Below are 20,752 nucleotides of genomic sequence, written 5' to 3' on the forward strand. Positions count from 1 at the left end.
TATAATGCCTCTCTATCTACAGAAAAAAATAGCATTAGAAAACAACTTTCATGATATTCGAGTAAATCGTGTTGCTATGCGATATCTGAGAAATGATTTACAATATATTTCTATCTGCAGGAAAAAATAATCTTTAGAAACCATATTTTTCCCAAGCGAATCATGTTATGGAGGAACTAAAACGTATGGTAGATTCAAAACGCAGGTCTTGACGTTGTGAGTTTCATGTAATTAGTTCTGAGTACAACCTGTCAACATCTGTTATGTTCACTCTGATTAGTCCTTTTATTTGTATATTTTCTCAAGTTTGAGTTATCTATTTTTTTACAATAATATATCACTCTTATCTTTGTTCCAACGTGTTCTATATTCCAACTTGAATTTGATACTGAAATCTATGAAATTTATTCTGATTAATGTGTTAGAATAATCTAATTGCTGAGGTAATTGCCTAAGTCAAATGATCTTATGCTTAGTATATATGGCGTGTTAGGGTTGACCCTTGGATTTGGAATTATTTTATTAGTATTTTAAGACAAATAAAGATGAGATAATATGATTAAGAAAACTAGAGATTGGAATATAGAGGAGAAAGTGATCATGGAAAAGCCCGAATAGGTGGGGTCAGAAATTTTCGAAATGGTCATATCTATTTAGATTATTTCACATATAAGTGACTTACTAAAACAATGAGATCACTGGAGATAAAGATGGAGGTTGTGGATATGCTGATCTCTGCCACCTATAAATTTAAGCTCAACCTCCTACCAAATCTCTCCTCTTGTTCATAATATGATCCTGCTTCAACCTATCAATGTCTTATTCTCTCAATAACTTTAATAATTCCAAAGAAAAAAATTAAAGACCAAGAGAAGCGGGATAAAGGAACACAGTTTTGATCTGTCCAATACATGCTACCGACCAATTGAGGAGATAGAAGGAAAAATATGATGCTTTATACACATAAGCTTTCTTCATCTTGTAGAGAATGACCCTAAACACCATTATACTTCCCTCAGTTTAACCCAATTCCATGCTCTCCCTTTTCACATTATATCCTAATTTATATGTTGGTCTAATTCATCACATGTATTCATCGCAAACGTAATTCTTAGGAAACTGGATTACTATTTCTCATATGAGTATGGGAGCCATGATGGATCACAGCTGGAGGCAGATCCATTCTAAGAAACTGTATCCAGTCAGGCCTCAAATTTGGATAGAAATAATAGTGTCTCTTGATATCCTTCTTATGGCATGCTCTCACTATCTGACCTTCTATTGAGTTTTATTTTTGGCCCTTGGATCTTTATTTTCAAGTGATGAGGAAGGTTTTGTGGCATACACATCTGGGTTTAAATTAATGAATCTAGTATCCCAACACTCTAGACTAGTAAAGTTGAGGTCCATTAGGTTCGTGCGCCGGCTCCTTAATGAGCCCAAATGCATTCAGTCTTCACAAATCATCCATTTTTTCATCACTTCACCTAAATTTCCACACACACCAGACCTTAAGGAAAGCCGATACATTTATTTTAAAAAAGATATATAAACATGTGAGAACACACAAGGTTCATGAATAGAAAGCTTATGAATGCATAGGCAAAGACACTTTTAATGCACGCTCTAAAAGCATGTTAACTCTCTTAAAACTTTCATTACCGATAAAAATTTTATTTGTTATTATATTATTGGCATACCTAACATATTTTGCATATAATTCCCTTTGATTATCCTTCCTAAAATAAAAATATATACATAGAATCCACAATTAAAATGCAGTATCATTTTATGGAAGTTTCATGTAGTTTCTGGAAATTAAAGGCTGACATAGGAAAATATAGTCTATTGAAATGTATGTTTGTCTGTTTTTCCATCATTCCAATCAGATATGTAATTACTGTATAATCATCCAATCGGTCCAACAGACAGGCTTATCTAAATACTCAAAGGGACTTCGTCACTTTCGTGTACCTATCTGACAGCAGGCTTTTGAGTGTTCCTCTGGGTCTGATTAGAAAAATCAATAGGCCATGCCAGTATGACAGAAAATGCGTTAGAAATGTTTATCAAATTATTTTTTTTCGTCATCAAACATGAGAGTGGAATTTAGTTGAGTCTTTCTAAATATTAAGAATTAATTCTCAAGAAACTATGCAGTTTTGAAAATTATACCCATGAAATTTTGAGTATCAAAATCTTGAGTTTCTTTGAGATTCCAATTACCAAATTGCAAAGAGTATATTTGTCTCGGTGTTAGATTTTAATTTATGATTCTATCCAGATATATACAGTTAGGGAACGGCATGTCCGGGACATAATGCCTGGACGTGACGGGTCAGATGACGGGTTGTGATGAACGGTGTGACCAAATGTTCGTCACGTCACCGTCACATCACGAGTCTGAGGATTTTCAAAAAATCCATCACGTCACCGTCACTGGTGACGGGAAATTCCCCTTCTTCGAGGCTGGGGTTTCGTCTTTGTTGTTCTTGGCGGCGATCTCGTCGATGAGGGAGCTGTTGTGCGAATTTCTTGCATTTTGATCAACCGGCGGGGAGGAAAATGCATCGGTGGTGGAATCTCGTCCGTCGATCGCGAAGTTTTCCGTCGGTGACCGATCATCGAGGAATGTCTCGCTCGAATTTACCGGCTTGCGTTCTACAAACGGCGAGAAAGGAGAAGCAGCGGAGGAATTTCTTGCTGGATCTGTTGTTTTTTCTCCATTATCGAGCGAGGAGAAGCTTTCACGGGAGACTGCGGAGTTCTGAATTGCAAGCACGCCAAAAGCTATCAGAATTGAGGCTATGGCGAGAGGTCTGATCCCGGCATTGCACAAGATTGGCCGTCGAGCGGCCATTTCCTGAATTCCTCTCATGATCCGCTGTATTAACAAGATTGAGATCAAATTTACGGCGAAGATCTCGCTCACAAATCTAGAATGGAATTGATTCCGGCATGGCGAGAGGGCGACGATCCGGAATTGGGGGAGAAGATGAGAGATCTTCAAATGGCGAAAAGATTTCACAGAGAAAACTCGGTCGTCGGTGTCTAGACGAAGACGATCGTCATCGTCCTCCGCCTGGTTTGAATCTCTGATGATATTCCTACACTTGACAAAGAGGGCCGATCTCAACCGTCGATGGCGACGCCGACGACCGATGGGCGGCCCAGATGCCCCCTGAGCTTCTCAGCGACATCATCGGCCGGTTCGAGCTCAGCGAAGACAAATGGCCAGTGAGGAAGCACGTCGTGGCCTGCGCCTGCGTTTGTAAGCGCTGGAGAGAGATCACCTTGGCCGTTGCCCGCAAGATCATCACTTTCCCTTCCTCTCAAAAACAGGTCAACCCATCTCTCCGATCCGTCCCTTCTCCCTGAAAGTCTCCGTCTTTCTGCAACCCGGCCCGACCCATCTACCTTCTTCCTCTACCTCAGCCTCTCCCCCTGTAAGAAAAGTAGCGTTTTCTCCCCAATTTTCACTGCCCTGAAATTAAACCTTCTCTCCCGTTCGATTGAAGAATTCGTGGACAAGGGGAAGTTTCTCTTGGCGGCGAGGAGGTTCCACCGGAGCGCCGCCACAGATTACATCATTTCCATCGACGCCGATGATCTCTCCCCCGCCAGTTTTAGGGAATTTTTCCTGCTTATTTTAGGGAATTTTTTTTAATACAATTATATTTAATAAAAATATATAATTAGACGTCATCCGTGACGGACTATTCGTCACGTCGCGCGTCCGGACTGCCCCGTCATCGTCACCGGACCCTCTGATTCCTCACCGTCACGTCATCCGTCACGTGACCATCACGGTGACGCGTGACGGATGATATATCTCTCTTAATTTTGTCGCGGATGACGATTGCCGATCCCTAGAATACAGCTGTTTATTAGTTTTAGGAATATCACTACTTCTTGAGGAGTACTATGGAGTACTATGGACTATGGAGTTTTCAGGAAAATATATCTCTCTTAATTTTGTCAGCTATTGAGACTTATCTCATCTTGAGGACAAAATGTGCGACCAAATTCTTTTATATCTTCATCGAGGCTCAGTATTGGCACTTTATATTATATCATTAGATTAAAGTATTCTACTCGCCTACTGTTTCAAAAAGATTCCATGCACTAGTTTATACTGCATTTAGTGTTTTAGTTAACTGTTTGAAAAATTATGCTGAATTTAGTGTGAAAACATGGTTTTGGTGGTGCAGAATGTAAAACCTCCATATGACAAATCAGAGCACATCCATGTAACCACCTCTTGGAATAGTGAGCAAATAACTCAAAGACCATCGAACATATGTGAATTCTATAGAACAATGCAAAAAATATAACTCAACTCTTAAACAAATCTGACTGTTTCCAGTTATATCATTACATTAAGTAATTTCTGAGTGGGCTAACTGGGCCTAAACGACCCATTACCAATGTGTGGTTTTTCATGTGCTAGGACCCAAACTTGATTGTGTGCAACCAACGTTTTATATGGTATTTCCAAAATAATTTTTCATATGCCTGTGTTTGTTTATCACTTTCATTATAATAATGAGATAAAAATGGCAATTCCACCTCATGAACTAAATAAGGGGTTTTCCTGAACTAATATGAAAATGCCATGACCTACAGTGCTTCTAGTATAATTGACCAAATACTATAAAATCGTATGAAAACCTAATTCAAATTCCATTTTCCTCAGATGACTAATCAGACCTGTGACAGACTACTTCCAACTCTAAATCTGGCAGATTCAGGTGACATGGTTCACTGCAGATTAGTTATACGTATAATATCCTTATAATATAGTATTTTAATTTTTGTCCCTGATGAAGATTTAAAATACCGTAAGTCATCGCTAAATTAAGTGAAGCAGACAACTTGGATAAGCAAAAAAGAGTACTGACATAAGATTACAAAGAAAATACCTAATTATTATCACTTGAGTATCACTATATACTTTTTTTTTTTTTGAAAATAGTATCACTATATACATATATTTAACTGCAATATTGATTAAATAATTGCATAGCTTGCTCTTCTTTCTAACTACAACCTGAATCGAACGTATGGTGTCATTGATTTGATAAACAAAGAAATAAAATTTAAACTAGAATACCTACTTATATCACCTGGCCATCTAATTTTTTAGCTATGGCACTGATTCAGTTGCATCATCCTCTGAGTCATCTCCCTTTCTACACACACACACACACGTACACTTCAATAAATTATTTATCAATTTGATAGACTTATAAAGAAACATTTTCAATAACATCGCCACACTACTGATTCAATAATATCATATCATACTCATTTTTTCCCTCTAAACAACGCAAATAAACATCCGATTGGATTGACTAATTAAGAAACTGTCGAAGAACGACATACCGCTTAAGCGGAAAAGTAATGTCCATTCTATCAGCAATAGCTTTCAGCACAGCTGATAAGCGCTCGAATCTAAATTTGCTATCAGAGACAATGTTACAGGTTCAAATCCAGGAAGCAACACACTGCACGCATGGACCATAAAATAGGGCAGCCGCAGGTGTTCTTGGAAAATGTTGAAGAACACCCTGCTTAATGGGAGAAGCAGCACCCTTGCTATCAGCTATAGCTTTGAGCACATTTGGTAAATACTTGAATCTTGATATAAATATTATGGACTCAAAACATTATGCTAAAGCAAGTTCTGCAGATTTTCAATGCGTACCCGACGACGCAGAGAAGAGTGAATCATTCCTCTTCGGGGGCCTCGTCCTCTTCCTGAAGCAGGTTCTCTCGGTTGTCGTGGGCCCAGAAGCCACGAACATCGATGAGCATGCTTGCCACTGTCCCTCCTTGCTTGCAAGCCAGCAAGTCGGCGAGGGTGATTTTAAGTGGGTCAACGGGCTTTACCATGTCCCATATCTCATCTCTCACATCCTCGATGCACAGCTCGTAGTTTCCGCCGTCGATCCACTTTTGATGAACATCTCTGCTCCCAAGAATGAATAAACTAATGACTCAAAACAATGTTTTTTTGTCTATCATATGTTTTCAACAAAAAAAGAAAGTTCTGATGTGCAAGAAATTGATTGGTAAGACAGTAATGACGAGTGGTTATTTTTATTTATCCGATTCTGACCCCAATGGAAAACCAAAGTCTCCATTATAAAATAATCTCATCCATCAAACGCGTTTTTTTTCTCGTTTGTATTACCTTTAATATCAGAAGAGATCCCACGTCTATCGAGGAAGAAAAATCAACAGGCAAGGCTCGAGAAATCAATCCAAGGATAATCTCATACCCAAGAAAAATGGAAAAGGTATTTTTTTATCCACCTCTGATGAACATCTCTGCCCCCTTAAGTAAGGCCCAAGTGTCGATAATAAATAGACCAATGCATCAAAATAAGGTTTTTTTCAAAACTTAATTTAAAACTCTGATTTCAGAAAGAAAATTCAATATACAAGACGAGAACTAATTTCACGCTCAAGAAAAACAAAAAAGCGTAAACCCATTTTACTCAGTACACAGATAGAAAAACGTGCAGAGCGTACAATTTTTGGATTGAATATGAGTTTGAAGATGGAAGATGATGCGGTGTTTTGTGGGATGAGACTCGCAGAACTCGCTAACAGTTCTACAAGCAGGAATGACACAAGTTTTAATGTAGGAAGATCGTATCAGGTGAGCACCTGTGCTACTTGATGCCACCCTTCTATGCTTCCACCCCAGGTTATTCAACCCAGAGACGTAAGAAATAATCTATACCAAATGAGGTTTTCAGACGAAGACAAATGAAACATGGACACATGCAACAAGCAATTAGAGAAAGACGCACACATGGTACAGCTGGAAATTGGCCATTCCATGAGTTTACACTCGTTACCGTAGTCTTAATCGAATACAGATCCAAGAGGCTTCCTTCCACAATTTTTCGTAATATACTTTTGAAATGCAATTTACTTCCAATTTCCATAATATTTAGATGTTTTCGGAATGAATAAAAAAACTTGGAGGATCTAGTGGTGTCTTGTGGGATAAGACTCGCAGAACCTGTTCGCAGATCCACCAGCAGGGAAAAACACAAGTTTTGATGTAGGAAGCTCATCTCAGGTTGCATCTGTGCTACCGAATGCCACCCTTCTCTGCTTCCATTCTAGGCCACTCAGCCCAAACACGTAGTAATACTATTATATTCCAATGAGGTACTTGGACCAATGAAATAGTACCATGTGGCTCAAGCATGGACATGCAGGTGACATTTGTCACCATTCTTACTTGCGCATGACTCTAAGACTCTTCCTTCCACAAGATATGCTTTCAAAGCAATAACTTAATATTCGAAGTACCATCAAAATTTTTCTTCCAGCGGGTCCAGAAACCCAAACAGCGATTCAGAGTTTCAGAAAGAGCATCGCATTTCTATTCTCGAGTTGGGCTTGTTTAAACACCAGCATTACACTTCAGCGGGTTGGAGCCCACAAATATTAGGTCCCTCCTCACGTGTGAAAATAAGTGACTAAAATATAGGTGCATCGAATTAGTATGCTATGTAGCCCCAATAAGGGCCTACCCATGTAGGCCATATAGGCCTACATCCTCTTATATGAAGCCCTTATTGGGCTTCCATAATCTAGCCCAATAAGGGCCTCTATGAGAGATTCTCTCTCTCACTATCTACATCACTCTCTCTCTTATTGGGCCTATATTAGCCCATCTACCATTCTCTGTCTCACGTGCCCTATATAAGGGTTGTACGGAAACATCATATCAATGACCTAATGAGAATTCCGTTGTTTCTACAAAATTTAAAATAAAATGATACAACTGCGCGGGTCTCACTAGATTGATTTGAATGCATCTTCTTGCAGAAGCAATCAAGTTCCCTTTCAGAAAAATTCTCAAAGAATGATACGTTTTGCTGTTCTAAGAAGCGACGCATAATAAAGAAGGGAAGGAAAGACAGGGAAGAGATAACAATGCTGGCTAACACTGTGTTAACGCAAAAAAAGATGGGTCCCGAGAAGAGTAGAGAAAGATAAATAGGCAAATCATAAGGTCACAGTACCTGAAAAGGGTGTGAATGTCTGCGGTTGTCAGATAGCCCCTGCCGTAGAGATCAAGGCATCGGAACAAGTATGTGAGCCCTCCAGGAGTATCCTTGTTCTCCAGAGCAAGAACAAAGTCAAGAAAGCTTTCAAAGTCCATCTCTCTGGAGTTCCCCCCACCGCTCTTGCCGCGTCGCACGTGCTCGTCAAAGACTAGAGTAAATTTAGAGAGCAAATCATGGGAGGAAATAATTCGTGACTTTCAGATTATGTAAGATCAACAAGCTAGGAAACATATATTTAAACTATGCACCTTGTTCAAAAAAAAATTTAAACTATGCACCTCTCTCAATGAAGATGTCAGTCAACGTTCCGTCGGCGTATTCTTTAAGCTCTGGCTTGCTCAGTGTCCCGTTCATGTCTTTATCAAGAGCTAGAAACATGTCTGAAACGGAAAAATATAGTCTGTTAGACTCATTTCATGAAAAACTTCGAACGTTTAAGCAAGGGGAAAATTTATGACGCTAAATCAAGCCAAAATAAGTCATACCACAAATCCTTTGCGCAGATGTCAAAGAAAACCAGTTTTCTGCTTGCTCGGTGTCAGTAACTTCTTCCTCGCTTTCCTGGAATAAAATATGAAAAAAAACAATGACCAACTGTTGGCGGAGCTCAAAGCATTTTATTCTTTTTCTTATTTAACCCTACAAGTCTGAATATTACATTTATATCCTTATTCGCTTTTCGACCATTGTATCTTCTAACGGGTCTCACTAACGGCCAGTGGCCCCATCCTATAAAAAACTAGGGTTTTTTGCCCTTCAGAATAGTGAAGTTTTTTCCTTTGTTCTTTCTCATTTCCCTACACCAAAAATAGAGCCACATACCGAGAGGAGTACTGATTTTATGTATTGAGTTAAACCAATAAAAAAGGCTCCGAAGCCTTAAACAAGATTTGCATACACGTAGAATTTTTTTTTTGAAGAAAATGTAAAATTATTGATATTACTGTCCAGAAGCAATAGAATAAATAAAATAAGCTAAACAAAAAATGTATGGATCGCCATGGTTACTTTAATTCTTTGGTAACAATACATTACACCAGCATATATAAAAATTAAATGCAGAAGGACCTGATGTAGCTCCATAAGTTCTTGGAGACAGTTGCTGAGCAAAATCTTCTTTATGCATGCTTTCCCTGCAAAGAACATTGATACTATTACCGAAACGCCTCAAATTACAGAAAATGAAGTATAGAATCCACAGATTTGAAATTCCTAGCCGTTGTCTTTGTGTGACGTCAAAGAAAAAGTGCACTTGTAAAACATTGAGCCAAAGTAGCTAACATGTGCTCCTTCCAACCCTGGTTTTTATGTAAAAAAAGAAAAGAACGAAAGGGCTTTGTATTCATGTTTAACTTTAAATGTAATTTATAAATTCTAAAGCAATAGTCCCTTGGACTTGGGAAGTAATTAATAAAATGGCTTACCCAATAGTAGATTGCGCAGATGCCACTGTTGGGACTAATGAAGCAAATGACTAACCCATCATATCAAAACAAACGAATTAACTGCTACTAACATTAATTCAATTATGAGTATAAGCTTCTCCCTACATGTGATAAAACTTGCAGAATATCTAAATAAAGGCGAAGTTCCCCCCCCCCACCCCAATGATCTAGGACTAATGGGCCTCATAAGCCCATTAAAATATACAAGGCTCATCAGCTATTACAGGAAACACAAAGAAAATGCACATAAGGAAAAAAAGAAACAGAAATAACTTTCAACAGAAGATAACTTTGCAGAGGCTTGATGCAACACAAAAATTTAACATTAAACACATTAAAAAATCTGATAAATGGGAGGAACTGAATCAGAATGATAACAAACCTCTCCTATGAGGGTCGCAGAAGAAAAAGAATTTATGGGCCGCAATACGACAGTACATTTGAACGAAGGCCGCAGGCATGTCACGGAGTTGTGCTAAGTTTGGAATCAGACCCCGTATATATGCTTCCATTTCCTGCATACAAAGTTCGATCAGTGGCATTCAAGGACCATCGAAGGCTTACAATCAGCATAGATAATACATGGGGCTGTAGAAAACCATCAGAGTCTTCGTCGAGCTCACTCATATCGATTCTAGCTTGTGTGAGCGAAACCTGAAGAAATCACACAAACGGTCAACTTAAATGTTTTTGGGAAGGAAAAAACTCGATAAAACTACTTCATGAAAAAGATGGAGCGTCTCTACAGTGCAATCTCATAATAACAGATATGGGACAGATTGCTGCTGCTACAAAGAAACTAATATGTGGAGATGCAAGAAAAAACTAACCGTCCGCATCACATAAAGATAGAATGGTAGAATAGCGATCCTTCCTGATTCATCCTTCTCGAACTTCATAAAATTGGAGGGGCTGAAAAATCGTCGACACTTAGGACCAATTTGCTCTGTGCATACAGAAGCAATATGGCAAAAATCCTCATAGTTCATCTGAAAATGGGTACTTCAAAACGTTAATTGTCCTAGTAACTATCACATTCGTAAAAAAGATACGATCCAAGAAAAAAAGCAAAAAAACACACACAGAGCCGGTTGACAATCTCGATCAATTTAGAATAGGATATCGAGAAGATTCCTAACGGGCCAGTGATTCTTTCATCTCCCAAGAATGGTAGTGTGTATATGCTTATGAAGCTAAATGAACAAATGGTGACATTCCAATACGAATTTTTTTTTCTTCATTTTAATTTTCATGCTGTTTTGATTTCTATGCCGCAACTATACGCAAATACCATAGAAACATATGTAAAATGTTATGTCCTGGAAAAAACAAGAACGCTCTTGATAATCAAGATAAATCATGATGATACAGCTTGCTACCACAATTAACAATAACTTATTCATGGTGTTATCGATATACAGTATATCATAAGATACCCAATATTCTTGTTTTTTTCATATTTCTTTCATCATATATTGAGTTGCAATCTGATAGATCTCTCGTCGAAGAGATCTCAAGAAGATGAACGTAGTAACTTGAATAGATCGTAAATGTCTCAATATAGCCTATCGTTCAGATATCGTCACATAGACTGCTTCTCCTTCGGTGGCGCTCCTTCTCCTCGAGCAGACATCTCTTCTCCGAGCTCCTCCTCCTTGAGCAAGACGGCTCCAGCTCCATCGGGTGAGATCTTCCTCGCAGGCGGCTCCCTTGATGGCGGGCTCCTCCCTCCAGTCGGTGGCGAGATCTACACCTCCTCCTGGCCCTTCCCGAACTGGTAGTTCGGTTCCTTCTTCAAGAAATGAAACATACCTGACCCTCTTGGAGTGGGTCTTTATTTGTAGGCTGAGGGGAGTCTCTTCCCCTCCTTGTTTACTGGTCTCGGTCAACGGTCTGTTGACCAGATCTTGATTTCCTCCTCCTTTGGTATTTCCGAAAGTGGAACTTATCACAATCAAGACTCATTTTTCTGCAATGTACCCCCCAAATTAGGGAACTACCCAAACTCTTCTAAATTTTCAAAATTTTGAGCCGATATCCTTAATAGTCAACCTTGCCTTGTAGTCCACATTATAGGTGACGATGCATGTTAGTCATCTTCATCAACCACTGATCTTTATTCACCAGCTTGGCCAGTCCGCCTTGTTCGTGATCCATACAAGTTATTGGGCCAAGAATTGTACTTTTGTAGAGGAGGTGTGCCCCACAAATTTGGTCATTGCAGGACCTCATTCCAACAGTCCTTGACAACCAACAGGACCTCATACCATTGACTACACAATCCTTGACAGCCAAATGGAAAGAAAACGATCACAAGTGCCGGCTGTTTCAGTGCAGTAACGTTTAATTTGGACGTTCAGAAAAAGAATGCATGTGGCTAACAGATTGTATCATTTCACATTTGGTTCATCTATGCCACCCGTATTAAAAGTTTAAACATTTCATCAAAATCTTGAACAGAAATCACATTAATGTTATTCTCCGTATCCTCATTATACAATTTGACTCTGTGAAGTTAATGGTCGATAAAATTTGACCCGATGTTTCTAAGAAATAGAATAGCATGCCGTTTATGATTGTAACCATCGTGCAGATATGCGGACTGCGAAGGATGTCAATAAAAAATATGAAATAAAAATAGTTCAAAAAAAATAAACGTTGAATATCCAGGCTTACCTTTTCCGCACCCGTGGCATCGTCAATCATACAATTTTCTCTCAAACAAACCCACATGGCATCCAGATCATCAGCATTCAACAAGAGGTCTGACTGTTTCTGTTGAGTCAATTTGCAGTGAAGAATAAAGAATGATTACTAAATGAAAGAAATCAACACAGTCGGCAAGAAAGAGCGATCACGCAAAGAAAATGCTCAACTCTGCTTTTCTGCGGCCTCGTAAATATCCAAAAAAACCTGTATTTTGCGTACCTTTAAAAACCTGTATTTTGCCAGCCTCTGCACCCTGTGACTAATCGATCCTTCTTCAGGTTTCTGAGAATGAAATATGATGACTATATTTAGACAATCAATAAGGGGATAATACAATCAGAATTCAAGCTATGGAAAAGTGTAGGAAGACATCTCCACCCGTGGTCATCACAAATTTTAGTTCGTTCAACAATTGAAAATGAAATGGAGAGTAGAGCGCAACAGAGAGCCTAGCACATGCCTTCTTGTAGAAGCTTGGGATCGTGCCCGCTTCCTCGTTCTTTTGTTGCCTCTCTTTAAAAATTTCCAGCAGAAGTCTTTTTGTTTCTAGTTCTGGAAGATAAGAATTCTTCAATACTTCCAAAACATACAAATCTTCTTTCAAAAAAAACAAACCAATCTACAAGCCAAAAAAAAATCCTCCACACAACAAAATAATTTCGCCCATGAGAGTAAAAGAACTACAAAAAAAGAGATTACGATGACGGGAGAAATGTTCGTGATGCAGTTCACGGTTCCAGAGGTTGAGAAATCTTGGTCAGTACATCTTCTGTGGAAACAAATGTGCCAAGGGCGAAATAAAAAATTAGGGGTAGATGACCGTGTTAAAAAACGGGGAAAACTAGTTCAAGAACAGAAGAGCAGCAAAAGACACCACTACTCACAAAGGAAAAACTAGAGTGGTCACCAGTTGCACAGTATGATAACGAGTTAGATAACGGAGATTAAGCATAAATGAAAAAAAAAACAACAGAGACCTTTTTATGTTTGTCAGTCTATTGGGTGGTTCATGAATTAGACAATGGCGCTTCAAAACCCATGACAGAAAACCTTGGTACGTTGAGAAATAATGTACTGAAAAGGTAAGATTACGCCTTATAAAGGTCTCATTCATTCATTCCGGTGATTCATCTTCAGGTTTACGTGAAACGACAACGCATTCTACAATTCTTATCTGGAGGCCCAATGCGAAAATACAATTTCTCGCATTGGGCCTCCAGATAAGGTATGCCACAAGAAAAATAATATAAACCCACTGATGGCATATCCTACAGCTTTATAGGAACACTTAGAAAACGAATAAATGCAAAATCATTTGTACATAGTTCACGCAGTGCGCTTTACCTATCTCACGGGCTCAAATTACAATCCAAAAGGCGACAATTTTAACCTAATCGCTCTATGGGTGGATTCACAGCGATCGCATTAACTTCCACAATTTGCCCACAAGGTAAGTAGATCCACATAAATTCAGAATCGCAACGCGGAAGATTTCCGATTTCTCGGTATCCGGACCAGCAACATAGAATGCAACTCGCAACACAGCCCAACATCGTGAAACGAGGAACAGATTAAACCCAGAAAAGAGTGCAAAACCTAAAACCAGAAGAACTCAAACAGGAGAAAATAAAATCACAAGCGAGAAAAAAGAAAAAGGACGGGAATATAGATCAAAAGAAAGAGGAGGAAAGATTGCTAACCCATGAGTGCCTCGGATCCAAGGCCGGCGCCATTCCCGACGAATCGGCGGAGATTTCTAACCCACGGCATTGAACCTGCAGAGAGAATCTTCCTCGGCACGCCATCGCGCCCTCCTTCGCCGTCGCTCGAGCCGCTGTACATTCTCCCCGCGCTTCGTCTGCTAAACTGGAATCTTCAATTGGGAAGGGAGCCACCAGACTGCGAAAACTAATAATCGGAACTGCAGTCGCTTCCCCGACGACGTAAACCCAGTACAACATACAAATCTAGAACGAAGAACAATCGGATCTACCGAACCGGACCCGCTACCCGATAACCCGATAGTGGGCCAAGGGCCAAGGCCACTCTGATAGTGCAGGGACGCAGACGGACGGTTTTTTCGTCTCGGGACGAAAAACTCGTCCCGTCCGTGCGAGGTTAGACGAAAACCGGGACGGAAATTCGTCCCTGGACAAATAGACGGGACGGTTTTCGTATCGTCAGAGGAAAAAGCCGTCCCGTCCAGAGGTCTTGGATGATGTACGGTAAGGGATGGACGAAAATCCCTCGGATTCTCTTCCGACGGTAGAGATCTTGCCATGTGGCATTGCTATATCAATTCCTTGACATTTTACATCAAAGTACCTGCTTTTTTTTGCACTCCCAAACTGACGCCCCCCAAAAGTAATAGTACATATGTCCCTCAGTTTTCTCTCTCCTTCGTATTTCCCTAAAAAAACTTGGAAAAATACATCTTCATTCAATCAGACCTTGGAACTATTTTTATTGGATATTTCATCCGGGATGAGGGACGGGATTGTTTTTCTCCGGACGAGAAGAAACTGGCAAAGTCGGGATGCGGACGGGACAAAAAAACCGTCCCGTCCGCGTCCCTGCACTGATTCCAGACGTTACACGGGACAATCTTCGTCCCATCCCGTCCATCGTCCACGTCCCAGACGATTCTGACCTATAAAGGCCAGTAGATAAAATACATAAACCCAGTGCAATAATTTGCAACGGAAAATGGCACTCTTTTTGGAAGGAAAATTTGAAGCTAATTATGTATCTTGTGTGGGGATTAAATGAGTAATTACACAACTTTAGAGACACCCAGTTTACATTGAATTAAATATGCAAATTTGTCTTCCATGCACTGGCGCCTCTAGGGTTGCAGATCCTCTTCTGAGGCCTACTGTTACGCGGCTAAACTCGCAAAGGCCAAATTTGCAGTTTAGAAGCGCATCGGCCTTGATCTTGTGCACCAATTAAAGTAGCCTTCACCAGCTCAGCGAAAGTCATTGAGTACGTCAAAATTAACAAAAGTACTAGGGTCAGCCCCTGAGAGAGAACAAGGTGTAGTCTAATGCCAAGAGAATTTTCAGAGTCGGGCATGCTTGGCTGCATGCCAGTGTGACTTGTATAAATGGCACTTGGCGGCAAGGAGGCACCACGCCTTGTTCCAACTGGTCCTGTCCCAACCTACAGCACGAGTGTCACCTCCATCACTATCCACCTGCATTGCCTGTTAAGTTCTGAATCAGCCGGGACGAGGACGATGGACGGGACGGGACGAAGATCGTCCCATCTGACGTCCGGAATCAGTGCAGGGACACAGATGGGATGGTTTTTTCGTCCGAGACCTCTTGACGGGATGATTTTTTTCATCCTTGTGGATGAAAATTGTTACATCCATTTGTCTCAAAACGAATTTCTGTCCCGGTTTTCGCCCAACCTCGCGGACTGGACGATTTTTTCTTCCTAGAACGAAAAAACCAACCCGTCCACGTCCCTGCACTAGTATAGTTCAGGATGGTCCGGGACGTGGACAATGGATGCGACGGGACGAAGATCATCCCGTCCGATGTCCGTAATCAGTGCAGAGACGCGGACGGCACAGTTTTTCGTCCGAAACCTCCGGACGAAAACGTCTCGTCTGGAGGTCTCAGGACGAATTTCCGTCCCCGTTTTAGTCCAACCTCGCAACGGGAGAATTTTTCTGTCCAGGGACAAAAAACCGTCCTGTCCGCATCCCTGCACAATAATTGCCTGCGTGCGCGCATTCAATCCCGATGTGCCGCACCACGCGCATGCATGACCTCAGCCAAGGGTGTGCCCCCCCAACTGATCTGGGCAAGCCAGCTTCGTAGTGGGCAAGGAGGCACCATGCCTTGTCTTCCCAGGACCATTTTGTCAACCTCGCGGCTGGAATGTTGATCCAAAACTCCTCGCCAACAGGATCTGCACGCCTGCAGTTGATCATGCCATGACAAAGGATGCTCTCTAATGCCTCCACCGGACTTAACACTCTATCTGCAACATCTGAATGCTGTGATACCAAGAGTAAGGCCTTGCCTGTGACTAGACATGGTTGTTCGGTTCCTTTTGTGTGAATTTGTGCGAATTGTTCGTTTTGTTCGGTTTTTCAAAAAGAACAATATCAAATTCGAGCAGATCATTGCACAGACCCATGCGCGGTTCTACTGTTTGCCTTGTGCGGATTTTGTTCTAATTTTGTTCGAACGTGTGAATTTTGTTCATTTTTGCACAAAAAAGGAACAAAACAAAGAAGAAGGCCCTGTGCAGTTCTTTTGTGCGAATTTTTTGTTCGTTTCAAACGAACAGAACATAACAACCCTGTCTATCTGTGACCTAAGTCCATGGTTAAAATGGGGGGTTCATGCAAACTCCATGCCTACAAACTCTCACAAACATCAAACTTTATCATATATAAAAGCCCTCTAGGTGACTTTGGATTCGGAGGTACGGTGAATGTAAATGTATGTAAAATGGAAAATTCATGAAATTGCTTTTCCTTTGGGTCGACTCAGGGACCCGTTTACTTTGCCAAGGCCGAGTTTCGCTTCCAGTTCAAAATCGCCCGGTCAACCAAACTCTTTGCCTCAGTTACTTCAGAGGCTGAGAACTTGTGTTCAATTATTCCGAGTGGGCCTGGCTGGAGTACGTTGATAACTGTCTCCACATCCTGCTCGACCTTCCTGTAATATAGGAAGAACAAGATTTGATTTTTTATCAGGCTGGCGAGTTGTTCCAGGTGAACGATCTTGGATTTTAAATTTCAGGAAAAAAAATTGTCCGTTTTTGGTTCCTTCCCTCAAGAAATTTACTAAAATTGGCTCTTGATGGGTGTGCAAAGAATGAAAGTAAAATCATATTGATCTTCAGCGCGAGGGAGTCCAGGAAGATGCTTCAGGATGGCGTTAGAAATTTTATTTAATTTTTCATCCTTTTATGGTTTACCAGGATTTGGTTGGAAGAAGAAAAAAAGAAAAACCAAGACTTGCAGTTAATGAAGGCAAATAAAATCATTGAGTCGCTCGCGTCAGGAAATAGCTAATCACGATTTCGCTTCAGGAAATAACAAGATTCGATTGGAAGAGAGAAATAGAAGAATCCGGCGGCTGCAGGAATTTAACGTATGGTAGGTTAATTTTGGTTCATAATTGAACTCGACAGGAGACGGTAAGATTAATTAAAAAGGAGGGAAGAACAGGTCGAGGGGTGATCGAGAGTAATCAATCATTTGTAATTGGTTCCATTCGAGCTAAAAATGTTCCTCGTCGAGTATTGGGGCAGCCTACCCTCCGAAGAGAAGGGAATAAGCGATCATGCAAAGAAAACCATACCAAATTCACGGAAAAGCAGATCTTCTCGAAGCTTAAGGAGCACAGAAACCTGATGATTTTGGAAATTTCTGAAGGCCGTGGCAGCCGCAGGACGCTGAAGCTCCTTCCCGCCATTGCAACCTTCTCTCCTTCGCAACGACTTCCAAACGATGAAAAACCAACGATTGAACGAACGATTAGACCGATCTCTGACGAGATGGGAAGGAAAAGAAATCAAAACTCCTCGGTTCTTCTGCTGAAGATCTCGTCGGCAGCAACAGAGCAGAGCAAGTTCGCGACGGAGAAGTTTCAGAAAGGGGGAATACTACGAAACAGCATGAACTTTCGTACACGTTCAAAAAATAGCACGCACCAATAAGAATGCGCCAAGTGGCGTCTTCTTTTTTTTTGGTCAGCGATGGTCAACTGCTGACGTGGTAGCCAGGTGGCTTCCACCGTGGTAGCCAGGTGGACTCCATGGTGGCATCCACATCTCCCGCTGCCGACGCCGCCTTTCTCCGGCTGCCGTCGCCGCCCGTCTCCGGCTGCCGACGCCGCCCGTCTCCAGCCTCTGCCGCCGCCGCCGCGCGTCTCTCTCTCTCTCTCTCTCTCTCTCTCTCTCTCTCTCTCTCTCTCTCTCTCTCTCTCTCTCTCTCTCTCTCTCTCTCTCTCTCTCTCTCGCGGATATAAATAACATGTGAACATCCCATCAAACCTATTTGCGCCATTTTTCTCTCTCCTCAACGCCGCATCATCTTTCTCTCTCTTGAAGATCGATTTTCACTCTCTCCTCAACGCCGAATCATCTTTCCCTCTCTTGAAGATCGATTTTCTCTCTCTCCTCTCGCCTGGGACGAGTTTCTGTTTCCATCCACTTGCAGACAGGTATAGTGGCCCTTTTTACGACGTTTGAGCGTCGGCGGCGGCCGAAGAGGGTCTCAGGACGGGGGCCGAAGAGGGTGTCCAATATCGATATTTCAATATCCATATTTGGACAAAAGAACACTTCTTAGAGACTATTCGAAGGGATATGAATTATAAGGTAGTAGATATGGTGCGAGAATTGCACGAAAAAGTATGGAATCATAGTTTCACGAGGCACCTGTTATAATGCAAGGTCCTGGGCGCGCAAGATGCTTCAAGGTTCTTTGAATGAGCATTATCACATGCTACCCTGCTATGTGGCCGAGTTACAAAAAGTGGATAGGAATAGTACTTTCCAGTTGGAGGTGGAGCACAACATTCATAATTCTTTGGCTAGGTTTAACAGACTCTATATTTGCTTCGAATCTCTAGCAAGGGGGTTCCTTGAGGGTTGTAGACCAGTGATTGGGTTGGATGGTTGTTTTTTGAAAACCGAATTAAAAGGGCAGTTGTTGAGCGTCGTGGGGAGGGATGGGAATAACCAGATGTTCCCTATTGCTTGGGCGGTGGTAGAAGGGGAAAATCAAGCTTCTTGGACTTGGTTTATCAGCCTGCTGGTGACTGATTTAGGAATTGTTGATGGCTACGGTTGGACGATTATAAGTGATCAGCAAAAGGTATTTAATTGACTCGTTTGCCATATTCTACTTATTTTAAGACTTACTTGATTAAGGTGGAACCAATGTTGTGCACTAATACCTTGATACGCGTTGACATTTCTAAGGGTCTTGAGAATGCTGGTCATTTTTTGCATTATATCTTGAGCATTGTTTGGGTTATTTTCTGTGAATGAAGTTGACTGGATTATTTGCAGGATTGAAGAGATGCGGGAAGAGCTGTTGGCTTTGGTGGACCAATTACTTGAGACATGATCTCAAGCACGACGAGCTTACACATCGGGAGGAGCAGGTATCTATTTTTCTCAGTTTCTGATGATGGGTGTCTCCAAAAATCCCTCCATGTGGGGGGTTTTGATCATCAGGAATTCGGAAAGTTGATCTTCAAGAGAGGGAAAGATGATTCGGCGTTGAGGAGAGAGTGAAAATTGATATTCAAGAGAGAGAAAGATGATGCAGCGTTGAGGAGAGAGAAAAATGGCAGAAATAGGGTTTGATGGGATGTTCACATGCTATTTATATCCGCAAGGAGAGAGAGATAGAGAGATATAGAGACATGGATAGATAGAGAGAGAGAGAGATAGAGAGATATAGAGACATGGATAGATAGAGAGAGAGAGATAGAGAGAGATGGATAGATAGAGATAGAGAGAGAGAGAGAGAGACGGCAGCGTCGGCGGCCTGAGACGGGCGGCGTCGGCAGCCAGAAACGGGCGGCGTCGGCGGCCGGAGACGAGCGGCCAGAGATGTGGATGCCACCGTGGAGTCCACCTGGCTACCACGGTGGAAGCCACCTGGCTACCACGTCAGCAGTTGAACATCGCTGAACAAAAAAAAAAGAAGACGCCACTTGACGTCTTCTTATTTGTGCGTGCTATTTTTTGAACATGTATGAAAGTTTATGCTGCCTGGCTGACAAAAATGAGAGTTCATGTTGTTTCGTAGTATTCCCCCTTTTTAAAATCGTCCTCATTACGCTCTAATAAGCTCTTAGTCCTAAATTATCGAATTTTTTAATATACTATAAATTATAAAATACTATTTTATCATACATGTATAAAACATATAATTTCCCCTGTTATAATTTTACAATGGCCTCGTCAGCGTCATCCGTCATCCGGCATTGAGATGATGGCAATACCGTTGAATACGCCTGTCCCGATACCGGTACCGGATGCGGGTGTCGGGACGGATGCTGTATCGGATACCGGAAAGGCATTTTCCGGTATCCATTCTTTTCGATATTCGGATACCGAATATCGGTATCGGATATCGGTTGCTACAGTGCCGATATCCAATACTGATATCCGTCTCGATGTCGGCATCCGTCTCCATGTCAACGGGGCAGATGACAATATCGGATATCGGATGCGGATATCGAAAACCGATATCCGCATCGAATTATAATAAAAATAACTTTATTTATTAGATATCCCACATTTTGCATCGATAACGTGGGCACGGGTGAACCGGAAGAGCTTTCTATTTGGTCATACATCTCAACTATTATATACAGTTGAGGATTTTTATTTTTTCCATGTGGGATAGAAGGATTCGGGCTTTCTGTTAAACTCGGAATCCGTTTATCCCATATGGAAAGATTTAGAAAATTTTGTTTCTATTTATTGGACGGTGTATATATTAATTAAATATTA

General features: G+C 41.2%; 2 protein-coding genes and 2 non-coding genes across 6 annotated transcripts; all 4 read right to left on the reverse strand.

Annotated features, from left to right (window-relative positions):
* Positions 1-5,336: 5,336 nt before the first annotated feature.
* Positions 5,337-16,497, reverse strand: FASS (tonneau 2 (TON2)). 3 transcript variants are annotated; one of them, XM_078584395.1, is made up of 13 exons: positions 13,951-16,497; positions 12,711-12,802; positions 12,470-12,532; positions 12,218-12,316; positions 10,372-10,530; positions 10,124-10,195; positions 9,924-10,056; positions 9,165-9,229; positions 8,582-8,657; positions 8,375-8,476; positions 8,052-8,244; positions 5,708-5,971; positions 5,337-5,570 (listed from the first exon to the last, which is right to left on the reverse strand). In XM_078584395.1, exons 1-12 carry the CDS (start codon positions 14,090-14,092, stop codon positions 5,731-5,733), a joined length of 1,437 nt encoding a protein of 478 aa, XP_078440521.1. In that variant the 5' UTR covers positions 14,093-16,497; the 3' UTR covers positions 5,337-5,570; positions 5,708-5,730. The 3 variants fall into 3 exon arrangements, with proteins under 3 accessions (XP_078440521.1, XP_078440518.1, XP_078440529.1); XM_078584392.1 differs by having other exon boundaries at positions 5,337-5,971; XM_078584403.1 differs by lacking the exons at positions 5,337-5,570; positions 5,708-5,971 and adding an exon at positions 6,044-6,333.
* LOC144714127 (small nucleolar RNA snoR104) lies at positions 6,577-6,696 on the reverse strand. The gene has a single exon (XR_013584259.1). It is a non-coding gene; the product is annotated as a small nucleolar RNA snoR104 (small nucleolar RNA).
* LOC144714134 (small nucleolar RNA snoR104) lies at positions 7,005-7,124 on the reverse strand. Its single transcript, XR_013584261.1, has one exon. It is a non-coding gene; the product is annotated as a small nucleolar RNA snoR104 (small nucleolar RNA).
* A 136-nt stretch (positions 16,498-16,633) lies between the features above and the next one.
* On the reverse strand, positions 16,634-17,881 carry LOC144710593 (zinc metalloproteinase aureolysin). Its single transcript, XM_078584407.1, has 2 exons — positions 17,627-17,881; positions 16,634-16,929 (listed from the first exon to the last, which is right to left on the reverse strand). The coding sequence occupies exons 1-2, from the start codon at positions 17,689-17,691 to the stop codon at positions 16,770-16,772; spliced, it is 225 nt and encodes a 74-aa protein (XP_078440533.1). The 5' UTR covers positions 17,692-17,881; the 3' UTR covers positions 16,634-16,769.
* Between the last annotated feature and the right edge of the window lie 2,871 nt (positions 17,882-20,752).

The sequence above is a fragment of the Wolffia australiana genome, chromosome 1, assembly GCF_029677425.1.
Source record: "Wolffia australiana isolate 7733 chromosome 1, ASM2967742v1".
In the NCBI taxonomy this organism is placed as follows: domain Eukaryota; kingdom Viridiplantae; phylum Streptophyta; class Magnoliopsida; order Alismatales; family Araceae; genus Wolffia; species Wolffia australiana.

What these genes read in the sequence shown, in the direction of transcription:
- FASS (XM_078584395.1), bottom strand. Translation starts at nt 14,092, where the DNA reads ATGTACAGCGGCTCGAGCGACGGCGAAGGAGGGCGCGATGGCGTGCCG. An exon ending in CAAAATACAGGTTTTTAAAG is followed by an intron (nt 12,317 to 12,469) that starts GTACGCAAAATA and finishes TTGACTCAACAG; the next exon opens with AAACAGTCAGACCTCTTGTT. An exon ending in CTGCGACCCTCATAGGAGAG is followed by an intron (nt 9,230 to 9,923) that starts GTTTGTTATCAT and finishes TGTTCTTTGCAG; the next exon opens with GGAAAGCATGCATAAAGAAG.
- LOC144710593 (XM_078584407.1), bottom strand. Translation starts at nt 17,691, where the DNA reads ATGGCGGGAAGGAGCTTCAGCGTCCTGCGGCTGCCACGGCCTTCAGAA. An exon ending in GAAATTTCCAAAATCATCAG is followed by an intron (nt 16,930 to 17,626) that starts GTTTCTGTGCTC and finishes CCTATATTACAG; the next exon opens with GAAGGTCGAGCAGGATGTGG.